Source organism: Coffea arabica, chromosome 4e (assembly GCF_036785885.1).
Source record: "Coffea arabica cultivar ET-39 chromosome 4e, Coffea Arabica ET-39 HiFi, whole genome shotgun sequence".
NCBI classification, from domain to species: Eukaryota; Viridiplantae; Streptophyta; class Magnoliopsida; order Gentianales; family Rubiaceae; genus Coffea; species Coffea arabica.
Window position 1 is genome coordinate 16292322 of NC_092317.1, and position 18345 is coordinate 16310666.

General features: G+C 33.5%; 2 protein-coding genes across 2 annotated transcripts; one reads left to right on the forward strand and one right to left on the reverse strand.

Annotated features, from left to right (window-relative positions):
• The first annotated feature begins 10113 nt into the window (after nt 1-10113).
• LOC113740851 (receptor kinase-like protein Xa21) lies at nt 10114-13889 on the forward strand. The gene is made up of 2 exons (XM_027268367.2): nt 10114-12935; nt 13103-13889. The coding sequence occupies exons 1-2, from the start codon at nt 10250-10252 to the stop codon at nt 13555-13557; spliced, it is 3141 nt and encodes a 1046-aa protein (XP_027124168.1). The 5' UTR covers nt 10114-10249; the 3' UTR covers nt 13558-13889.
• A 310-nt stretch (nt 13890-14199) lies between these two features.
• Nucleotides 14200-15878, reverse strand: LOC113740852 (uncharacterized). Its single transcript, XM_072046509.1, has 2 exons — nt 15189-15878; nt 14200-14352 (listed from the first exon to the last, which is right to left on the reverse strand). The coding sequence occupies exons 1-2, from the start codon at nt 15876-15878 to the stop codon at nt 14200-14202; spliced, it is 843 nt and encodes a 280-aa protein (XP_071902610.1).
• Between the last annotated feature and the right edge of the window lie 2467 nt (nt 15879-18345).

Below are 18345 nucleotides of genomic sequence, written 5' to 3' on the forward strand. Positions count from 1 at the left end.
GATAAGAGCTCAATTTGACATTACGATTGAATGTACTTTGAGATTGATGTCATTTTACCGTACTTACATTTACCAAAATTAGCCACCACAATTTAGTTAATTATCTTTGTTAAAAATAGGTAACAGAATGTTACATTGTATCAAAGACGTGTTTATCTCCACCTCTATCCATGGCATCCTCTTATTTTCAATATCTAAATTGATAAGAGGGATCCATTTTAGAATTCCATGTTAAAATTCCTTAATACATATTCGTACAATTTCTTGTAGTTATGCCAATTGTTTAACCAATTTACATATTTATTCACACTACAGATCACACTTTACTATATATATATCACACCTTCCTAACTATGGATCACACGATTAATGTACATTGCATTCAATTTGTAGAGAAGTTATGATGGATGTTTCTCACTTTACAAACTTAAGAAAACTATGTCTTTATAGTTGGACCCCAAAACATTACTTTTGTATTTTCAATTAGTCCCTTAGTAGTTATTTACTTAGGTTTTAGATTAATTACTATTCAAAATTTGTAATTTTCTTTTCCTTTTTCTTTTCTATTTTTCCTTAATTACTTTGTATTTTGTTGCGTGTGATCGACTGGGTTATGAGGGCGTTGTTCCATGACTTTTCCAATGGAAGCCTTTGAATTAGTTATTTTATTTCACTCTTTGTTTGTTATGCACATTTTTTATTTGTTTTGGTATTTTGTGTTAATTAATTACATGTTATGTGTTTAGCAATAGATTAACTCATTTTGACCTTAAAATTAAAAGAATAAAATTAAACTCGTGACCAGTTTTCTAGGGAGCAGGGGTGTTTGAGGGTCAAACCTCGAACTTCCTTCCTCACAAATGTAGCTCCCAAATTCAATTCTCTGATTTTGAAAAAACCTGATGTTATGAAACAACTAAAATGTGAATGTCCCTTTGTATTCCCAAGAGAATTAATTCATGATTTATGGCTATATTATGTATAGAAGTTACAATCCATAAATCTACTCATGTAGTGGAGAAACCGTTTCATAGGTTTTTTCATATTCTTGTAGTAGTGGGTGTTTAATAGAATTAATGTACCTTTAATCTTGTAGTACCTATATATAGAGGTACATTGACACCCTTTGAGAGGACTTTTGTATCTTGTTGAAATATAAGAATATCACTCTCCATTTCTCTACTTCTTTCTCCAATATTTCACTTGATATTATAGTAATTTATTTTATTAGTTTTATAACACGTTATCAGCACGAGTCTTTACTTTTGAGCAAAAGGTGAAAACGGAGGCTCTACTTTGAACAAAAATGAAACAGGAGATTTTGCCAAAAATCTGCCTGTATTTCTTCAAGTAACTTCTGAGGTAAATTTCTGACCCACAAACTTATTTCAATTTCTTATGACTAATATTTGAATTATCGCAAAATACAAGTACCTACTGTTGAGCAACCACTAAACACAAACATATATTGTTTGACATCTTTAAGGTAATATTTCTCCTTTTAATTCTACTTATTTATCTTTATAATTATTTGTTATAAATACTTATATTCTGATGCATTGAATTTTAGAGATGCTATTATAGAAAATCAATTATGTTTGAGGATTCACTTGTCCTTTGAAATACTTAAAGAAAAAGATTCGACCACCTGAAGATGGTCGTTCTTTAACGAAAATATTTGGCCACTAGAAGATGGTCATTATTTCAAAAACCTGGTATGATAAATTTACCTGTGGCTACAAGAACATAATTATGCAATTTTCAGAATTACTTCTCAGTTGAAATTGTGTCGAGAAAATTTTACTCATAAGACATATTGAAAATGATACTCTCCACAATTGATTTCTGAAATATGCTCCTGTAGTAGCAATATTAAGAGAAATTTTGAAAAGTATTTTGTACTTATTGCATGCTAATTTTAGTCCATTCCCAGAAGTGAATACGACTAAATTTCAATTTATTAGTTATGGTTGTTGCCTTAATTATGATTTTGGTAAATATATATTTTACCATGACAAGAGAAAAAGTTACCACTTGAAATGGGATAATAATGATAAGGCCAAGAAAGTAAGGATCCTGAAGGTAAATGTCCCGAAATACATTTGACGAATCAAAATTATAATATCATCTTCACATGGCCAATTTCTTTAAACATCCTGAAGGTGTATGATGATTGATTTAATTATCTTTTCTTTCTGAAGAAGAAATTGATGTTAAACATTTGGGATCAAAGGATTATGGTGATGATATTTGTCCCATAAGAATTATGGTGACAATGATATGTGTCTCATTAATATGTACTACTATATACACTATATTCCAATGAGAGAGACAAACACAATCAGTTGTAGTGTTTAAGTGATTGAAAGCTCCAGAAGAGCCAATACTATATTTCTCCCTGTAGGAGAAAAGTTTATCATAAATAAAGCACTACTTTTTACCATGTCTTGAAAAATTTATTGAATTTGAATATCCATTGAAATGGATATCAAATTGAGGCACTAAATGAGACAATAATAGAGATCATGTTTAGAAATCAAGTGAGATAAAGGTTAATTATATCATAATAATCATTCGAGAGAGAAATGGTTATCGATATAGTTATCTTCATTCTTATTTGATTTATAATTATCACCTGCAGTAAACCAGAAGTTTACTGATCCCAATGGATATATGATTTGACAAAAGTGATAATATTTGAGAGCCAACAAGTGTTTATACATACCCCCTTTATATTATATATGGCTGTAAAAGAAATTTAAAATTTATGTCGGGTATGAATCACCTTTTACGATTAAATATCATAAAATATTGATGAGTGATCTATTGAATGATTTATTTATTCTGATGAACTACGATTCCCGACATTAGGGGGAGGAAAAGATCAACCGAAAGGAAATCATTTAAAAAAAATTGGATTTTCTCGATCCTCATACAAAATAACGTGAACTGGAAGTTCAAGAGATTATTCATTTGCAGAAAGTTGCAAACCAATTATCAGTTATATTTATCGATTCCAGAAGAGTCATTAAATCAACTATTCCTGCAGGAAATATTCTGGTTAAAATTAATGTCCCTGAAGGACATGCACAAGTGTTACAAATAAATTTAAGGCCGGCCTACCTAAATAAGGTATAAATTGATTTCAAATATCTTCGAAGATTAAATGTCATGACAAAATTCAACCTCTTGAAAAGGTCGCTCCTGAAGAGAACGAAATCATAGAAAATTTAATTGGAGCCAAATAAAATGTAGCACTTGATATTATAAAAGTTGATGAGAATTATAAATCTAAATCGGTTGATGAATGTCGGTATAGAAATGATTGGCCAAAGTGAAAAGATACGATCCAATCTGAATTGGAATCACTGGTTAAGAGAAAAGTTTTGGACTTGTAGTCCAAACACCTGAAGGTGTAAAGCCAGTAGGATATAAATGGGTATTTATGATAAAGAGAAATGAGAAAAAAAGAAATTGTGAGGTATAAAGCAAGACTTGTAGTCCAAGAATTTTCACAAAGGTCTGGATTTGATTATGATGAAACGTATTCACCTGTAGTGGATGCTATCACATTTAGATATCTTATGAGTTTTGCAGTACATGAAAAATTAGATATGCGTCCAATGGACGTCGTTACTGCATATTTATATGGGAATCTTGAAAATGATATTTATATGAGAATCCCCGAAGGATTTAACATGCCTGAAGCATGCAAATCAAATCCTAAAGATATCTATTCTATTAAATTATAAAAGTCTTTGTATGGGTTCAAACAATTTGGGCGTATATGGTATAACCGCCTCAATGAATGTCTAACTAAAGAAAGTTATACCAATGATCCAATATGTCCATGTGTTTTTATCAAGAAAAATGGATCAAATTTTGTGATAATTGCTGTTTATGTTGATAATCTTAATTTAATTGGAACTCCTGAAGAGATTCAAAATAATGTTGAATATTTGAAGAAGAATTTTGAGATCAAGAATTTTGGAAAAATAAAATTCTACCTTGATTTACAAATTGAGCATTTGAAAAGTGAAATTTTTGTCCACCAAACTGCTTATACCCAGAAGGTATTAAAGTGGTTTTATATGGATAAGGTACATACATTAAGTACTCCAATGGTTGTCAGATCATTAGATCCTAATAAGGATCCTTTTAGACCGCAAGAGGAAGATGAAGAGACACTTGGTCCTGAAGTACTATATCTCAGTGCAATTGAAGAATATTGGAATGCGACGATTAAAAGATCTCAAATGATGTTTGCATTAGGGGGAGAAATTAATACACAAGAATAGTGTACTCTTTTTCCTTCACTAGGGTTTTTGTCCCGATGGGTTTTTCTCTAGTAAGGTTTTAACGAGGCATATTCTTTGTGTAATGGACATCCAAGGGGGAGTGTTATGAAACAACTAAAATGTGGATGTCCCTTTGTATTTCCAAGAGAATTAATTCATGATTTATGGCTATATTATGTATAGAAGTTACAATCCATAAATCTACTCATGTAGTGGAGAAATCGTTTCATAGGTTTTTTCATATTCTTGTAGTAGTGGGTGTTTAACAGAATTAATGTACCTTTAATCTTGTAGTACCTATATATAGAGGTACATTGACACCCTTTGAGAGGACTTTTGTATCTTGTTGAAATATAAGAATATCACTCTCCATTTCTCTACTTCTTTCTCCAATATTTCACTTGATATTATAGTAACTTATTTTATTAGTTTTATAACAAAGTTGTCTTAGTTAAACGGTTTTCATTTATGTTTTAAAGATAAAAAATTACCTTTTCAGGGGATTGGATTTGGTACACCTAAAATCAATATTGAGTGGCAACTCCAAGTTTTTTAAATACCGTTTTTCTAGACTTTAGTGGGCCCAAACTATCGCCTTTTACAAGTCCTATTGTAGGTCCTTTTTCTTTTTATTTCCTTGTTTTAATTTTAAAAAAATTCAAAAATTATTTTAAAAAAATTCTTAAAGCTTATCTTTTTATTTTAAAAAATGAGGTGTGACTCCCTCAACTTTTAAAAATATCACATACCTCCCCTATCAATCAATTAGGTCCTATTATCGACATCAATAGTGGTGAAATGACTCTTATGCCCTACCTTTGATTGAGATATATGTATATTTTGGATTAATTACAAATTACACCAATATAACTAGGGGTGATTGTCCATATTTTAACAATTAATTAATATATTAGTTTTGCTTTGTTCAAAATAAATTACTAATTTCTTGGAAAAGCATTAATTATTAATAAAAGATAAAGTTACAAAAGCCAATTCTAGTAATGTATGATAATAACTAGGAATCACTAATAAACAAAGAAAATTTATAAAAATTTTATACTTTTCTTATACTAATTTGCAATAATTATATATTCTTCTTGAAAAAAAAGAACATATATTTAAGCATGAAGAAAATGTTAAAAAGGAAAAAAAAGATAGAGATAATAATAAATAAAACTAAAGGTGCAACATTGTTACCAAATATTTAACTTCTATCATTATTGACATTTAACAAGTAGTATGAGGTTGTTACATAAGATTTTCAAATACCTTTTCATATATGTATTAATTATGGTGATTAAAATTTTTGTAAGGAATAAAAAATGCGTTTGAGCTTGGAAGAAGTAATTAAGGAAAAATAGAAAAAGAAAAAGGAAAAGGAAATTACAAAGAAAGCTAAGTAAATAATTGCTAAGGGCCTAATTGAAAACACAAAAGTAAAGTTTCAGGGTCAAATTACAAAGTCCTAAAATATGAAGAATTAATTACAAGGAAAAGGGAAAGTTGAGGGACTAAAATTGAAAACAACGGAAAATAATTATCTTCGCCAAACTGACCGCCGCACTCCATTGCTGTTACAATGCTTATTCTTCAATGGAAATAACCAGAAACTAGAAATCATCATCTCCAGCGAGCACTGGACTTGCCGGGGCTTTGCCCTCACTCAAAACACGCACAAACACACACTAAAATTCACATAAAATAAGAAAAACAGCAATAACAAAATGAAAAACCCAAAGCCAAAAATCTGTCAAATCTCTCACTTCACCTCACCGGTGAGTTCACGGACTCTAGCCAGCGTTGGACTGGCTGGAGTAACAGTATAACAAAATGAAAAACCCAAATCCAAAAATCTGTCAAATCTCTCTCACTTCACGGGCTCCGGCCAGCGTCGGACTGGCTGGAGTTCTTCCCCACGTGCAAATATTCAACAAAAGTTCATTACATTCAGCTTTAAACTTCATTTCGGGCATTTTATCAAACATCTAAGAGGCATTTGGAAATCTTGGATTTCTATCCCAAATTTGTATATAACAAGACCCAAAAATTTTCTCAAAATTTCGCCAAGAAAGGTCAGAAAAAGAACAGAAGATTTGGGGAAGTTATCGTTATGCACAGAGAGGTTGTCATATCGTAAAATGGGAACACCTGGAACACGTGCATTAACGGATATATTTCTGATGGCGGAATTGGTTCTTTTGGAGATTTTCTTGATGCTTTTCTGAGAAGTTTCGGTTATAAATCTTTGAATATATTTCAGTTATGACATTCCGGACAAGATGTTTAGGAAGTTGGATAGAGCAATTCGGCTTCTTCAGATGAAAGGATCAAGAACTATATTTAAGAATATTAGTCCTATAATAGAGAGTTGATAGGACTACATATGAAACAGGATCAGTAAATTGTGTCATATTAGTCCTATTAGGTAGAGCCAAACATTTGAAAGTAATTTCAGAAGTTCTTCCATCTCAGGCATTTTTGTCACATTTACTTGTGAAATCCCCTTATATTTTGTTCGTTGATAGGAGATTAGATATTTCTCTTTGCTTATGATTTCCAGAGCATGAAGTCTCTTCTTCGTTGTCACCATGCTTGTTTGGCTTAAGCTATCTTATGTTGTACCGACTCATGGGTTACTGTATCTTAGGGGTGTAAATTTGAGGTTTAATGTCTTTAGACCAGGAACACAATAAAAGAAACAGATGCCTGCTTATATCAGCTTCTCGGCCGCTAAATAAATGATCCTGAAGTACTAATTCATGTTGCCATATTATCAATGCCAATTTTTACTCACTGTGATGAAGTTCCCTGAGCAGCACTTCCAGAGCCATTTAATCAGTCAGAAAGATTTCTGGACTAACTTGCCTAAAATCTCAGGCTCATCCATTGATGATGACAAACCAGCATCTGCTTTATCAGTGGAGCAGCAAGAATCACGTTTCTTTCCGTTGCTTAAAAAGCACTTCTCAAAGAAGGCTATTGGCCCTGAAACTGGTCAAATTAAGCAAAAAGAGATAGTTGCACCCAGCCGTGCTTTAGTTCTTGCAGTTTCTGAACCAGTCGAGAATGCTGCTGATTAAACTCCAACGAAATTATTTTCAAAACCAAGAAGTAATGCAGAATCCTCATTTAATAGGGCTTCTTTAGCTGGATGGCCACGCTCTCCTCCCAGAGAAACTGCTGCTACTCAGGGGAGTCCTTCACCTTCAGGACCTACTTCTACTTCAGAAAAATTTATGAGTGGCACACCTGTTCTTCAACCATATAAGAGATGTTATATGAGTGCGGATGATGCTTTAGTTCAGTCACCAGACATATACATTCGGCGTCCATCCTGTAGCCGTCCACTGAAATTTGACAATCCAGTGTTGAGTGGAATTTTTGAGGATGACATCCAGGAGGCTGGATGTTCAGTAGTTGATAGTGATGTTTTGAATGTTCTTGCATCTGCGGGCGGAATTTTTTGATGCAATATAATGTGATTTTTGTTTCCAGCTGATACTTTTTCATATCCCATTCTTACTTTCCTCAAATTAGACTTCGAATTCCAAGTCTCTTTCATTTGACTGAAGATCTGAGCTACTTCAGCACTTGCGTAATGCAATCTTATACACTAGAAATATTCTTGCAGACAGGGCAGAAATAGAGAAGCACTGTTGGAGCAAGTTTCAGCTATCTCACCAGCAGAATGCCAGAAACAGATGCTTGGTAACTTGCCGAAGGTCTTTGACTTGATTTACTTTTACTTTCATTCAATCACGAGACGAGAACTCATGCAAAAGATTGTTTCTGAGCGATTGGATGTTGTTGATGTAAGCAAGCCTCGTCACTCATCTCTCAAAATCAATCTACTATATGCTGGAACTTGCATTCAATTCCTCTTTATATTTGATGCAGGAGAAGTTGAATACAAACTAAGACTCTTGCAAGAGTTAGTTCCAGAATGGATTTGTGAAAAACCATCTAGTTTTGGTAACCTTGAAAGGCAGGCATGGGATTTTTATCTTATTGCATGATATTTTGCTCCATGGATTGGATCTTTTGTCTTAATCCTTGACCTGTTAATATCTTTTTCCCATGTTCTGGCCATCTATTTCCCTGACTATCAATATTAAAGTTCTAGGTGAAATGTTGCTGTAGTTTTCTGCTACATGAAAATTGTGAATTCTATGTAACTTTCTTTTAGTCATTAGTTGCATGTTTTGAAAAGTAACCAAAATTCTCACATGGCGCTCCTAGATCAAAAGTAATGTAACAGAAAATCAGATTAGCTAACCAATAAGATGAAGTTTATGGATCCTTTCAGGTGATGATTGTTCAAAGGAAGCTGATGTTCAACGTAGAAAAATGCACTAGCTAATGCAATATGGTCGCTGATTTTTTTCCATAAGAATATCACATATTGTAAGTCACAAAAGTGCCCAGAAAAGCCTATCCGAAAAGGCCCAACATATCAAATTGTTCCACTGATGGTTGAGGTTATTGGGCTTAGTTTTATTAGCAGGATCTAGGTATTACAACAAAAGCACATAGGCCTTGTTTTGGACAAAAACCGAAATGAATGCATTCTTGGATACATTCTTGCTTTCTTTCTTTCTTTTTTTTGGGAAAGGTTCTTGGATACATAACCTTCTTATATTGAAATTAAAACTAGACTCTAGTAGCTGCGAAATGGCTTCACTAGCTTCATGATCATCGATCAAATTATGAAGAGGTTTCATATGGCAGGGATGTGCAGGTGATGGGCAATAAGAGTAAGAATAGTATTGTAACATTATAGTTTGTTCTAACCCTGGTCACATCAAGTAGCCCAATTTTTAATTTTTGATGATTATGTTTGAAAGACAAGTCGAATTGCTCGATACTTATTAAGACTTCATTAAATTTAATGTGTCAATTAATTAAACCAAAGAAGAAGAGAGTGTGTTCGATAAATTTCCAACCTCAATCTGACATTAGGTCGAATAGTATAAAATTTAAAATTGATATATATTAAAAAGTCAAACCAGTGCAGTTCAACTTGAGTTTGGTTTGGTTTGATAAAAATTCGTTTTATTTTGATATCATAAATATACAAGTCAAAATTAAATACAATTTCAAACTCTTTATAATAAACAAATAAATCTAAACACGGCACTGTCTGATTTGATTTAACTCATTTACGCCTCCATTAAATAGCAGGCAGGTTTTTCAACTTTTGATATTGAAAAAAGTGGCTACTGATTCACTGTCTTTCACTGTCAAGTTCTTAATTAATCCAGATGCCACATCAAAACAGCTCACCCGATGAGATATTTTGCTTCTGATTCCAGTTTTCTTGCTTTGCCTTGTTTGAATTGTTTGTTTTCGCCGGAAAATATTGTCGTTTTCCGTGATCACATTTCCCTATCACCTTTTTCTCTCACATATATCAAATCGCTACAGTAATTTTTCCATGAAAAATGACGGAAAATGCAATCCAAACACAAATTCTTCTGTACTTTTCTCCCATCAATGAATTATTTGGACCATACCAAATCTGACTGTGATGTCATAATATATAATAATGTTTGCAATATTTGCAGGTAATCCAGCTTCATGGGAACATCCCCTCATATAATAATTTGTCAAATTTGAACTATTATATATATATATATATATATATATATATATATATATATATATATATATATATATATATAGTTGTGCATTAAAATAAACAGCTACCTAAAGCCAAGTTGAGCATCAGGAGACTGGGCCAGTCTCTTTCTTGCTCTACAGAAAAACACAGTTATCAAGTCTCAACTAAACAAGTAGTCATCCTAGTTTTTAGTTTCCTAGTTGTCAGTTACAAATAGTCATACTCGTTATGTTCTGTGTGAAAAAAAATAATCTTTTGATGGTAGTTAGTTACCTATGAAAAACTAGCGAATATAGTTCCTTTTTCCTTAGATCTTTCAGTAGATACAGAAATGGTATACATCAGCCCAAATTTCAGATGTTTGCCAGCACATGTCTTGTTCCTTGTAGCTCTTGTTCTGTGCATGTATATTCCTGCAATGGCTTCAGGGAACGCCACTGACCAACAAGTTTTACTGGACATAAAGAGCAGGATTTCTCAGGATCCATTCCAGATTATGGCTGGTTGGAATGATTCTGTGCACTACTGCCTGTGGGAAGGTGTTACATGCAATTCATCCAATGATAGAGTCATGATCATCAATTTGTCAGCAAAGAATTTGGTTGGTTCTGTACCCCAATCCATAGGCAACCTTACTTATTTAACTGCTCTAAACCTGCCAAACAATACTTTCCGAGGTAAGATACCTCAGGAAATTGGTCGCTTACTCCGGTTGCAGCAGCTCAATCTGACTTGGAATGAATTCAGTGGAGATATTCCGGTGAATTTAACTTACTGCACAGAGCTTAGAGTGCTTGATTTGGACCATAATGAGCTTGTTGGGAAGATTCCTGAGCAGCTTAGTTCACTGTCAAAGCTGGTGTTATTTGGTCTTGGCGGCAACAACTTCACTGGTTCTTTGCCTGCTTGGATTGGAAACTTTTCATCTCTGCAGAAAATCACACTTGCTTTTAACAGTTTTCAAGGACGTATACCTCCCGAGCTTGGCCGCCTCTCAAGATTAGGGTTTTTTCGAGTTTCTGGAAATGAATTATCTGGTACGATTCCTTCTTCAATCTATAACATATCATCCATTTACTACTTTTCTGTTACTCAGAACCAATTGCATGGGGAACTCCAACCAAATGTTGGCCTTACCCTTTCTAATCTTGAGATATTTGCCGGTGGGGTGAATAATTTTACTGGACAAATCCCTGTTTCGTTATCAAACGCTTCCAAGCTTGGCCTGGTAGATTTTGCTCAAAATGGCCTCACTGGAACAGTCCCTGCGGTTTTAGGAAAATTGACAAATTTGTTTAGGATCAATTTTGATGATAACAAGCTTGGAAGCAGGCAGAGTGGGGATTTGGATTTCATTTCTTCCTTAACCAATTGTACAGTTCTGGACGTTTTGGGATTGGCAGGAAATTCTTTTGGTGGAGAGTTGCCGAGTTCAATAGCCAACCTCTCAGTTAACCTCAGCATTCTCACCCTCGGTTCCAATTTATTCCACGGAAAGCTTCCTTTAGGAATTGGAAATCTTGTCAATTTGAACGTTCTAGGGCTGGAAGAAAATTTCCTAAGTGACAGCCTTCCTGATATCCTTGGAAATTTTAAATCTATACAGGGGCTAGAATTAAATGACAACGAATTCTCTGGGTGGATTCCATCTTCTATCAGTAACTTGACATCCTTAAACAGACTTTACCTGCAAAACAACAGACTAGAAGGAACGATACCTCCAGAGCTAGGTAAGTGTAGAAGTTTGCTGGTTCTGAATCTCACTGGGAATAATCTTATTGGCGCCATACCAGCAGAGATCACTAGTCTATCTTCTTTGTCTATCTCTTTGGCCATTTCACGAAATTCTCTCAGTGGCTCGCTGCCTCTTGAAGTGGGCAAGTTGGTTAATCTGAATGAGTTGGATTTATCAAAGAACAAATTATCAGGTGAAATTCCTAGCACCCTCAGCAGTTGTCTTAGTTTGGAGCGCCTTGTGTTGAGCGGTAATTTGCTTCATGGAACAATTCCTGAGTCTTTGAAAACATTAAGAGGTATTGTGGAGATGGATTTTTCACACAACAACTTGTCAGGAGAAATTCCAGAGTTCCTTAGTAAGCTGCCTTTCCTCAAAAAACTTGACCTCTCTTTCAATAATTTTGTCGGCAAAGTGCCTACTGAAGGAGTTTTTTCAAATGCAAGTGAATTTTCATTAATTGGAAATGAGAAGTTATGTGGTGGTGATCCAGGCTTGAATCTTCCTGAATGCCCAGAATTGGCACGTAGAACAGCCACGTTCCTTGAACTAAAAGTATTAATCCCTGTAATTGTTTCTATTGTTTTCCTGGTATTCCTATTTTGCGGTCTTGCTGCTCATTTTGCTCTAAGGAGATCAAGTGAAAGACCTTCAACATCAACTCCGTCAACTGTAGAAGATTGGGAACGTGGAATTTCATTTGAAAAAGTATTTAGCTCAACAAACGGATTCTCTGCAGACAACTTAATTGGTTCAGGTAGTTTTGGTTCTGTATACAAAGGAGTTCTAGATGAAGATGGTCCAATTGTGGCAGTGAAAATACTGAACCTCCAACAGAAAGGGGCTTCAAAGAGCTTCATGGATGAATTGAGAGCTTTGAGAAGCATAAGGCACCGTAATCTACTCAAGATCCTTGCTGCTTGCTCCAGCATTGATCCTCAGGGTAAGGATTTCAAATGCTTGGTCTTTGAGTTCATGAGCAAAGGAAACCTGGACCAGTGGCTGCATCAAAGATGTGATGATCAATGTCAACCAAGAAGTTTGGACATTGTCCAAAGACTGAATATAGCTGTGGATATTGCTTCGGCTCTGGATTATCTCCACAATTATTGCCAAAACCCAATAGTTCACTGCGACCTAAAGCCAAGCAATATACTCCTTGATGAAAATATGACAGCCCATGTTGGAGACTTTGGATTGGCAACGTTCCTTCTTGAAGATTCAACACTGTCACAGACAATATCAGCTGGCCTTAAGGGCTCTATTGGTTACATTCCTCCCGGTATATTCTCCATTAATAGTCTTGAAAACCTTTTGCTCTAACTTAGGAAATATACCAGGCAAATTTTTTTGGAATTCTTAACTTTGTTATGCTTTTCATTTTAATTGGTTTTACATACTGTAATTCTTGGTACATTATGCTAAGTTGACTCTCCAATTTCATTGCAGAGTATGCTTCTGGCTGCCCGGTGTCCACATCTGGCGATGTATACAGTTATGGGATTTTACTGCTGGAATTGTTTACAGGTAAAAGTCCAACTGATGACATCTTTAAGGATGGTTTAACTATCCATGAGGTTGTTGCTAGGGCTTTAGCTGGGCATATCATGATGGAGATAGTAGATCCAAATCTGTCATTGGCAGAAGAAAAACACTGCAAAGATGAGTATGAATCTAGTGAAATGAAGGAGGAAACAATTCTCAACAATAATCTGTCACAAAATTCCAGTAGGAATCTGGATGAATGTTTGATTTCAGTACTGAGAATTGGACATTCATGTTCCAACTCGCTTCCCTTGAATAGGATGCCGATGACCATAGTTGTGAACAAAATGCAGGAAATCAGAGACCTATACTTTGGGATTAAGAAGAACAGAAGGAATGAAATGGATATAAGATATTAATTGCTCATTTTATCATTTCATTCTTGCAATATGGTAGGAAGTTTACCATTCTGCTGCCTTTGTTTTATGGTGAGAAACAAGAGTAGCTTATACTGCCAAATCTGCATTGCTGTTCTGAGATGTTGGATCCCATCTCTTGATATATGGAAGTGTTTACATGTGACAAAGCAGTATATATGATCAGAGAAACTGAGATAGATGTCTTTGGTTCTGTATATAAGCAGGCTGAGGCTATATCATCATTTGTCCATCCGGTCCTGTACTTGAACTGAATTTTTGTGGTGAATTTCAAGTTTCAACTAGAATAAAATTGGTGTTACAACATTGAAAAAGATGAGGTAATCATATTGCATTCATGTAGCAGCAAAAAATTGATTATCTTGTGCAACAACAAGTGCTGAATTCAATCACTAGGAAAAATTAATTAGGCAAGATAATCATGAAATTCCTATTTCGACTTTCGATCCCCTCTCTTTTCTCCTTCCCTATTCTCCTTGAAAGATTTAGAATGTATTTTGAATCCAACAAAGACAATAAAAAAAAAGGTATATGGATAAACTTTGGTTCATTGAAGAATATCATTCTAGCTAGTTAACATAAAATCTCAAGATAGCTTGAGCAAAAAAAGGTTCAAAATTACCTCTACCAATAGTTCGATATCACTTTCTTCCTTCCGTCCACTAGGTCAAATTTATGGGTCCAAATGTCATCGATCCTTCTAGGCATTGCTATTTTGTCTAAAGTATGAAGAGTCACGATCATCAATAAATTAACATGCAACTTTTTTGCCTCTTCCTGATAAACTTTTCCAGCAAAGTCATCCAATGCTACGAAGCATAGTTATAAAACCTGGTCCAGTCCGGTGGTTGAACCGATCGGCTTGATGATCGGCTTGATGACCTGGGCATTAGATTGGGTCGGACCTCTAGTTGGATCGGACAAACAATTAACCCGGTCAAATTTGGACAAGCCCGGTTGACCTGGTGGTTCAACTGAAAACCCACCTGATTTTTCAATTGATCTAGTTTACCATTTTTTTTTAATTGTGGGTCTTTGTTTTTGAAACAAAATGTATATATGCGTTTGATAAGATTTGTACATTATACCTTCATTTGAATATGTATAGACTTCCCCGCTTGCTTAGTTTTTATTTGATAACTAAATATTTTTTTACAAACTTGTTTTTTTTATTATACAATTAATCCTTTTAACTTTTAAATTTACAATATTTGATTAGTTAGAAAATTATTTTGTTTTTAAATGAAAATAAAATAATGCTATATTTTTTAAACAAGCGATATAAATTTTGTTTTTATACTTGACTATATTATTTATTATTTAAAAGTATGATAAAATGAAATTGAATCTTCAATTAATATCTATATATTTATTATATATCTTTCTAAGTACAATAATTAGTATCTGAAAGCACTTTATTATATATTTTATATATATTAACATTACTATTTTATATTTATAAATATTAAATTAATACTCACCGGTTCAACCAGTGAACTAGTGACCCAGTCCCTTTGCTGGATTCCTTTTTTTTTCCAACAAACGATAACATCTTTTATATATATATAAACACTTGATCGTACAAGGATTAAGTACAAAAAAAGGGATACTACCCTCATTTCCCTCTTTACTAAATCTATCAGCCATATTGGGAAGTCTTGTTCCCATTCGATATTATGCACCACTTTAACTGCAAAATGAGCTAGTGCATGGCTGATTTCATTTTCTGTTCTAGGAATAAACACAAAGGAACACTTGTCAAAACCTATTCTAAGATCCTGCACATCTTCTTGGATAGTTGCAATGCTATAATCATATTCACTGCATCTGTTAATCTGCTCAACTACTGATTTGCAGTCTGTATGGACTATAATTTTTGTCCATCCTGCTTGTTTAGCCATCAATAGTGCATTCCTAACTGCGAGAGCTTCTTCTTTACTTGCGGTTCCCTTCCACTGATTTACAATTCCTTTGGCTCTCATGATCGTTCCTTTCCAATTCCTTGCTATGATCCCTTGTCCAGTCCTGATCCTTTTTGCTGATATGGCCGCATCCGTATACAAACTTACTACATCTTCCCTTAGCTGTTCTCTTCTTGCTTGGTGTCCCCTATTGTTCTGGCCTGTTCTGCTCTCCTGTTCTATCTCCCTTGCTTGCTCGAACTCCAACCACTCCTCTTGTGCTTTCTGTACTGTTTTGTGAGGTTCCTGTTTTGCACTATCAAAAATTCTTTTGTTCCTGGCTTTCCAGATTTGCCAGAAAATGTTGATGGTGAGATTTACTCTATCCTGTCCTTGCTCCATCGAGAGTGAATGAGTAGCTTTCTCCCACTAGAGCCATAGGTTATGCTGTTTATCTTGGAGCCCATCCCACCTCACTGGAGCCATTTTCCATACTTCTGCTGCATTTTCACAAAAAAAAAAAAGAGCAAGTGCTCAATAGTTTCCACAGCTTCCCCACAGCAGTCACATCTTCGCTCTCCTTTCCCCAGCCTTTTGAACATAATCTCGTTTATTGGTAGGCCCAATTTTAATAACGATGCTACAAAGTCTCCCTATGAAAAGACCTTGCCTCCCAATAATAGGGAAAAAAAAGGCTCCACATTGAACTTAAAGAAACGTCCACAGCCCAATGATAACTAGGGTGAGCAAATTTGATAAGAACCGAATTCATACCCGATTTCAAATTTAATTTGGTAATTTGAAATCGGGTATTTGGTAATTTGGTACAAAAGTGGTATTTACCAAATTCACCGAATTCTAATATGATATGAAATAGGTAATGGGATTATCAATTTGGTAATAACCGATTTCAAATTCAAATTTGATAAAACAAAATAGGGCACTATATTACCGCATTCGAATACCAAATTAATTTATAAATTTATATATTATATAGACAAATGCTATATACTATTAATAGATTACATAGGTAAAGGCTATTAATAATACATAGTATATAGTATTATCATGTACTTATAATACTAAAATATATAGTGATTTAAATTATATTGTTTTAGTATTTGTTATATGATTATAATAATACAAATATACAATAATGCATAACTATAATACTTACCCTTTTATACATAACTAGAATTAGCTAATAAGTATAAGTATAGTACTAAATATTAAACATAATTAGTAATTAAAATTTAGACATTGGTTCATCATTTATGTTTGGATTATTAAATAGTTGAATGTATAGTGTTTAACTTGCAAGTATTAGTATACTCTAAATTTACATTACGTATACAATATGTTTTACATTACATATACAATATGTGAATTTATATTCTCTAATCACCAATCTTGTTTAGACGTAGACAATTAACCAATATGATTAAGCAGTCTAAGCGAATGTATATGAATTACATGTCAACATATTAGCGTATTAGCATTTACAGTTGAAAACAATCAAGTTATTTATAAATTAAGCATTTAAGTTATATCAAAAATAAGAATAAATGTAAGTGTAATGCAATATATCATTAGTAAATTATAAGTAACTAAGTGTATACAACTAAACAAGTGAATCCCATTTAATTATGTGGAAATTACAATCCAATTTAGTTATAACTGGTTTCATGACCTTTTTTGAATTCAATTCAGTAACCGAATGAATTCGGTTATTCCCAATTCAAAATTAAAAGCAATTTAGAGTTTTACAAGTGAAATAACCAAAAAAATCGAATTCAAATAACTGAATAACCGAATTTTTACCTAATGCACACCCCCCTACTGATAACTACATGATTTCAAAATTTCTCTAGACAATAGTCAAGGTGCTTTAGTCATTCCAAGGCCTATAGTATTCCGATGAAGCTATTGGGAAAATCATTCAAAACATTTTCACATTTTGCAAAATGACTTTTTCTGTTCCTCACTTGTAAAAGTATAATTTTACGTTCCTTACAAATTCACATTGATCAAATTTGATCCCTACTTAGATTTCTGACTAGTTTTTTACCAGAATCCGACACATGCCTTGCACATGATCATTTTTTAGGGGTAAAATTGTCAAATCAAATTCCATATAATCCGATCTATAGTTCCTCACATTTCACAAAGTAAATTTTTCTGTCTCTCACATTTCACAAAATGATTTTTTTTCATTTCTCATTGATCATGTGTATGAATAGCTTTAAAAAAAAAGAAAGAAATCCATGTATATTTCTATTTATTTTTACCTAAACAGTACAAATAACATATAATATATCTTTATTTGATTTCATCTACAACAAAATTAGCTTATTCAAGTGAAATCAAATAGAAAGATACTACATGATATTTGTACTATTCAAGTGAAATTGAATAGATATATATACATGAGTTTTTTTAAAAAAAAAGAAAAATAATTCATACACATGATCAATGAGGGATGAAAATTTTCATTTTGTGAAATGTGAGGGACGAAAAAATTCATTTTGTGAAATATGAGAGACTATGGATTAGATTATGTGAAATTTGATTAACAATTTTGCCTCTCAAAAATGATCACGTGCAAGGCTCATGGTGGATTCCAACCAAAAACTAGGTTAAAATTTAGATAGAAACTAAATTTGACCAATATGAATTTATAAAGATTAAATTACACTTTTAAAAGTAAGGAATGAAAAAAGTTATTTTATAAAATATGAGAGACGTTTCGAACGATTTTTCCTTTTGAAATGGAAATGTAGGCCATCCTTACTTTTACATGTTAACCCAACCAATTCTCGAGTTCTCAATGTCCAAGTTTAATTCAACTAACTCGTGTTAGGGAATTTGC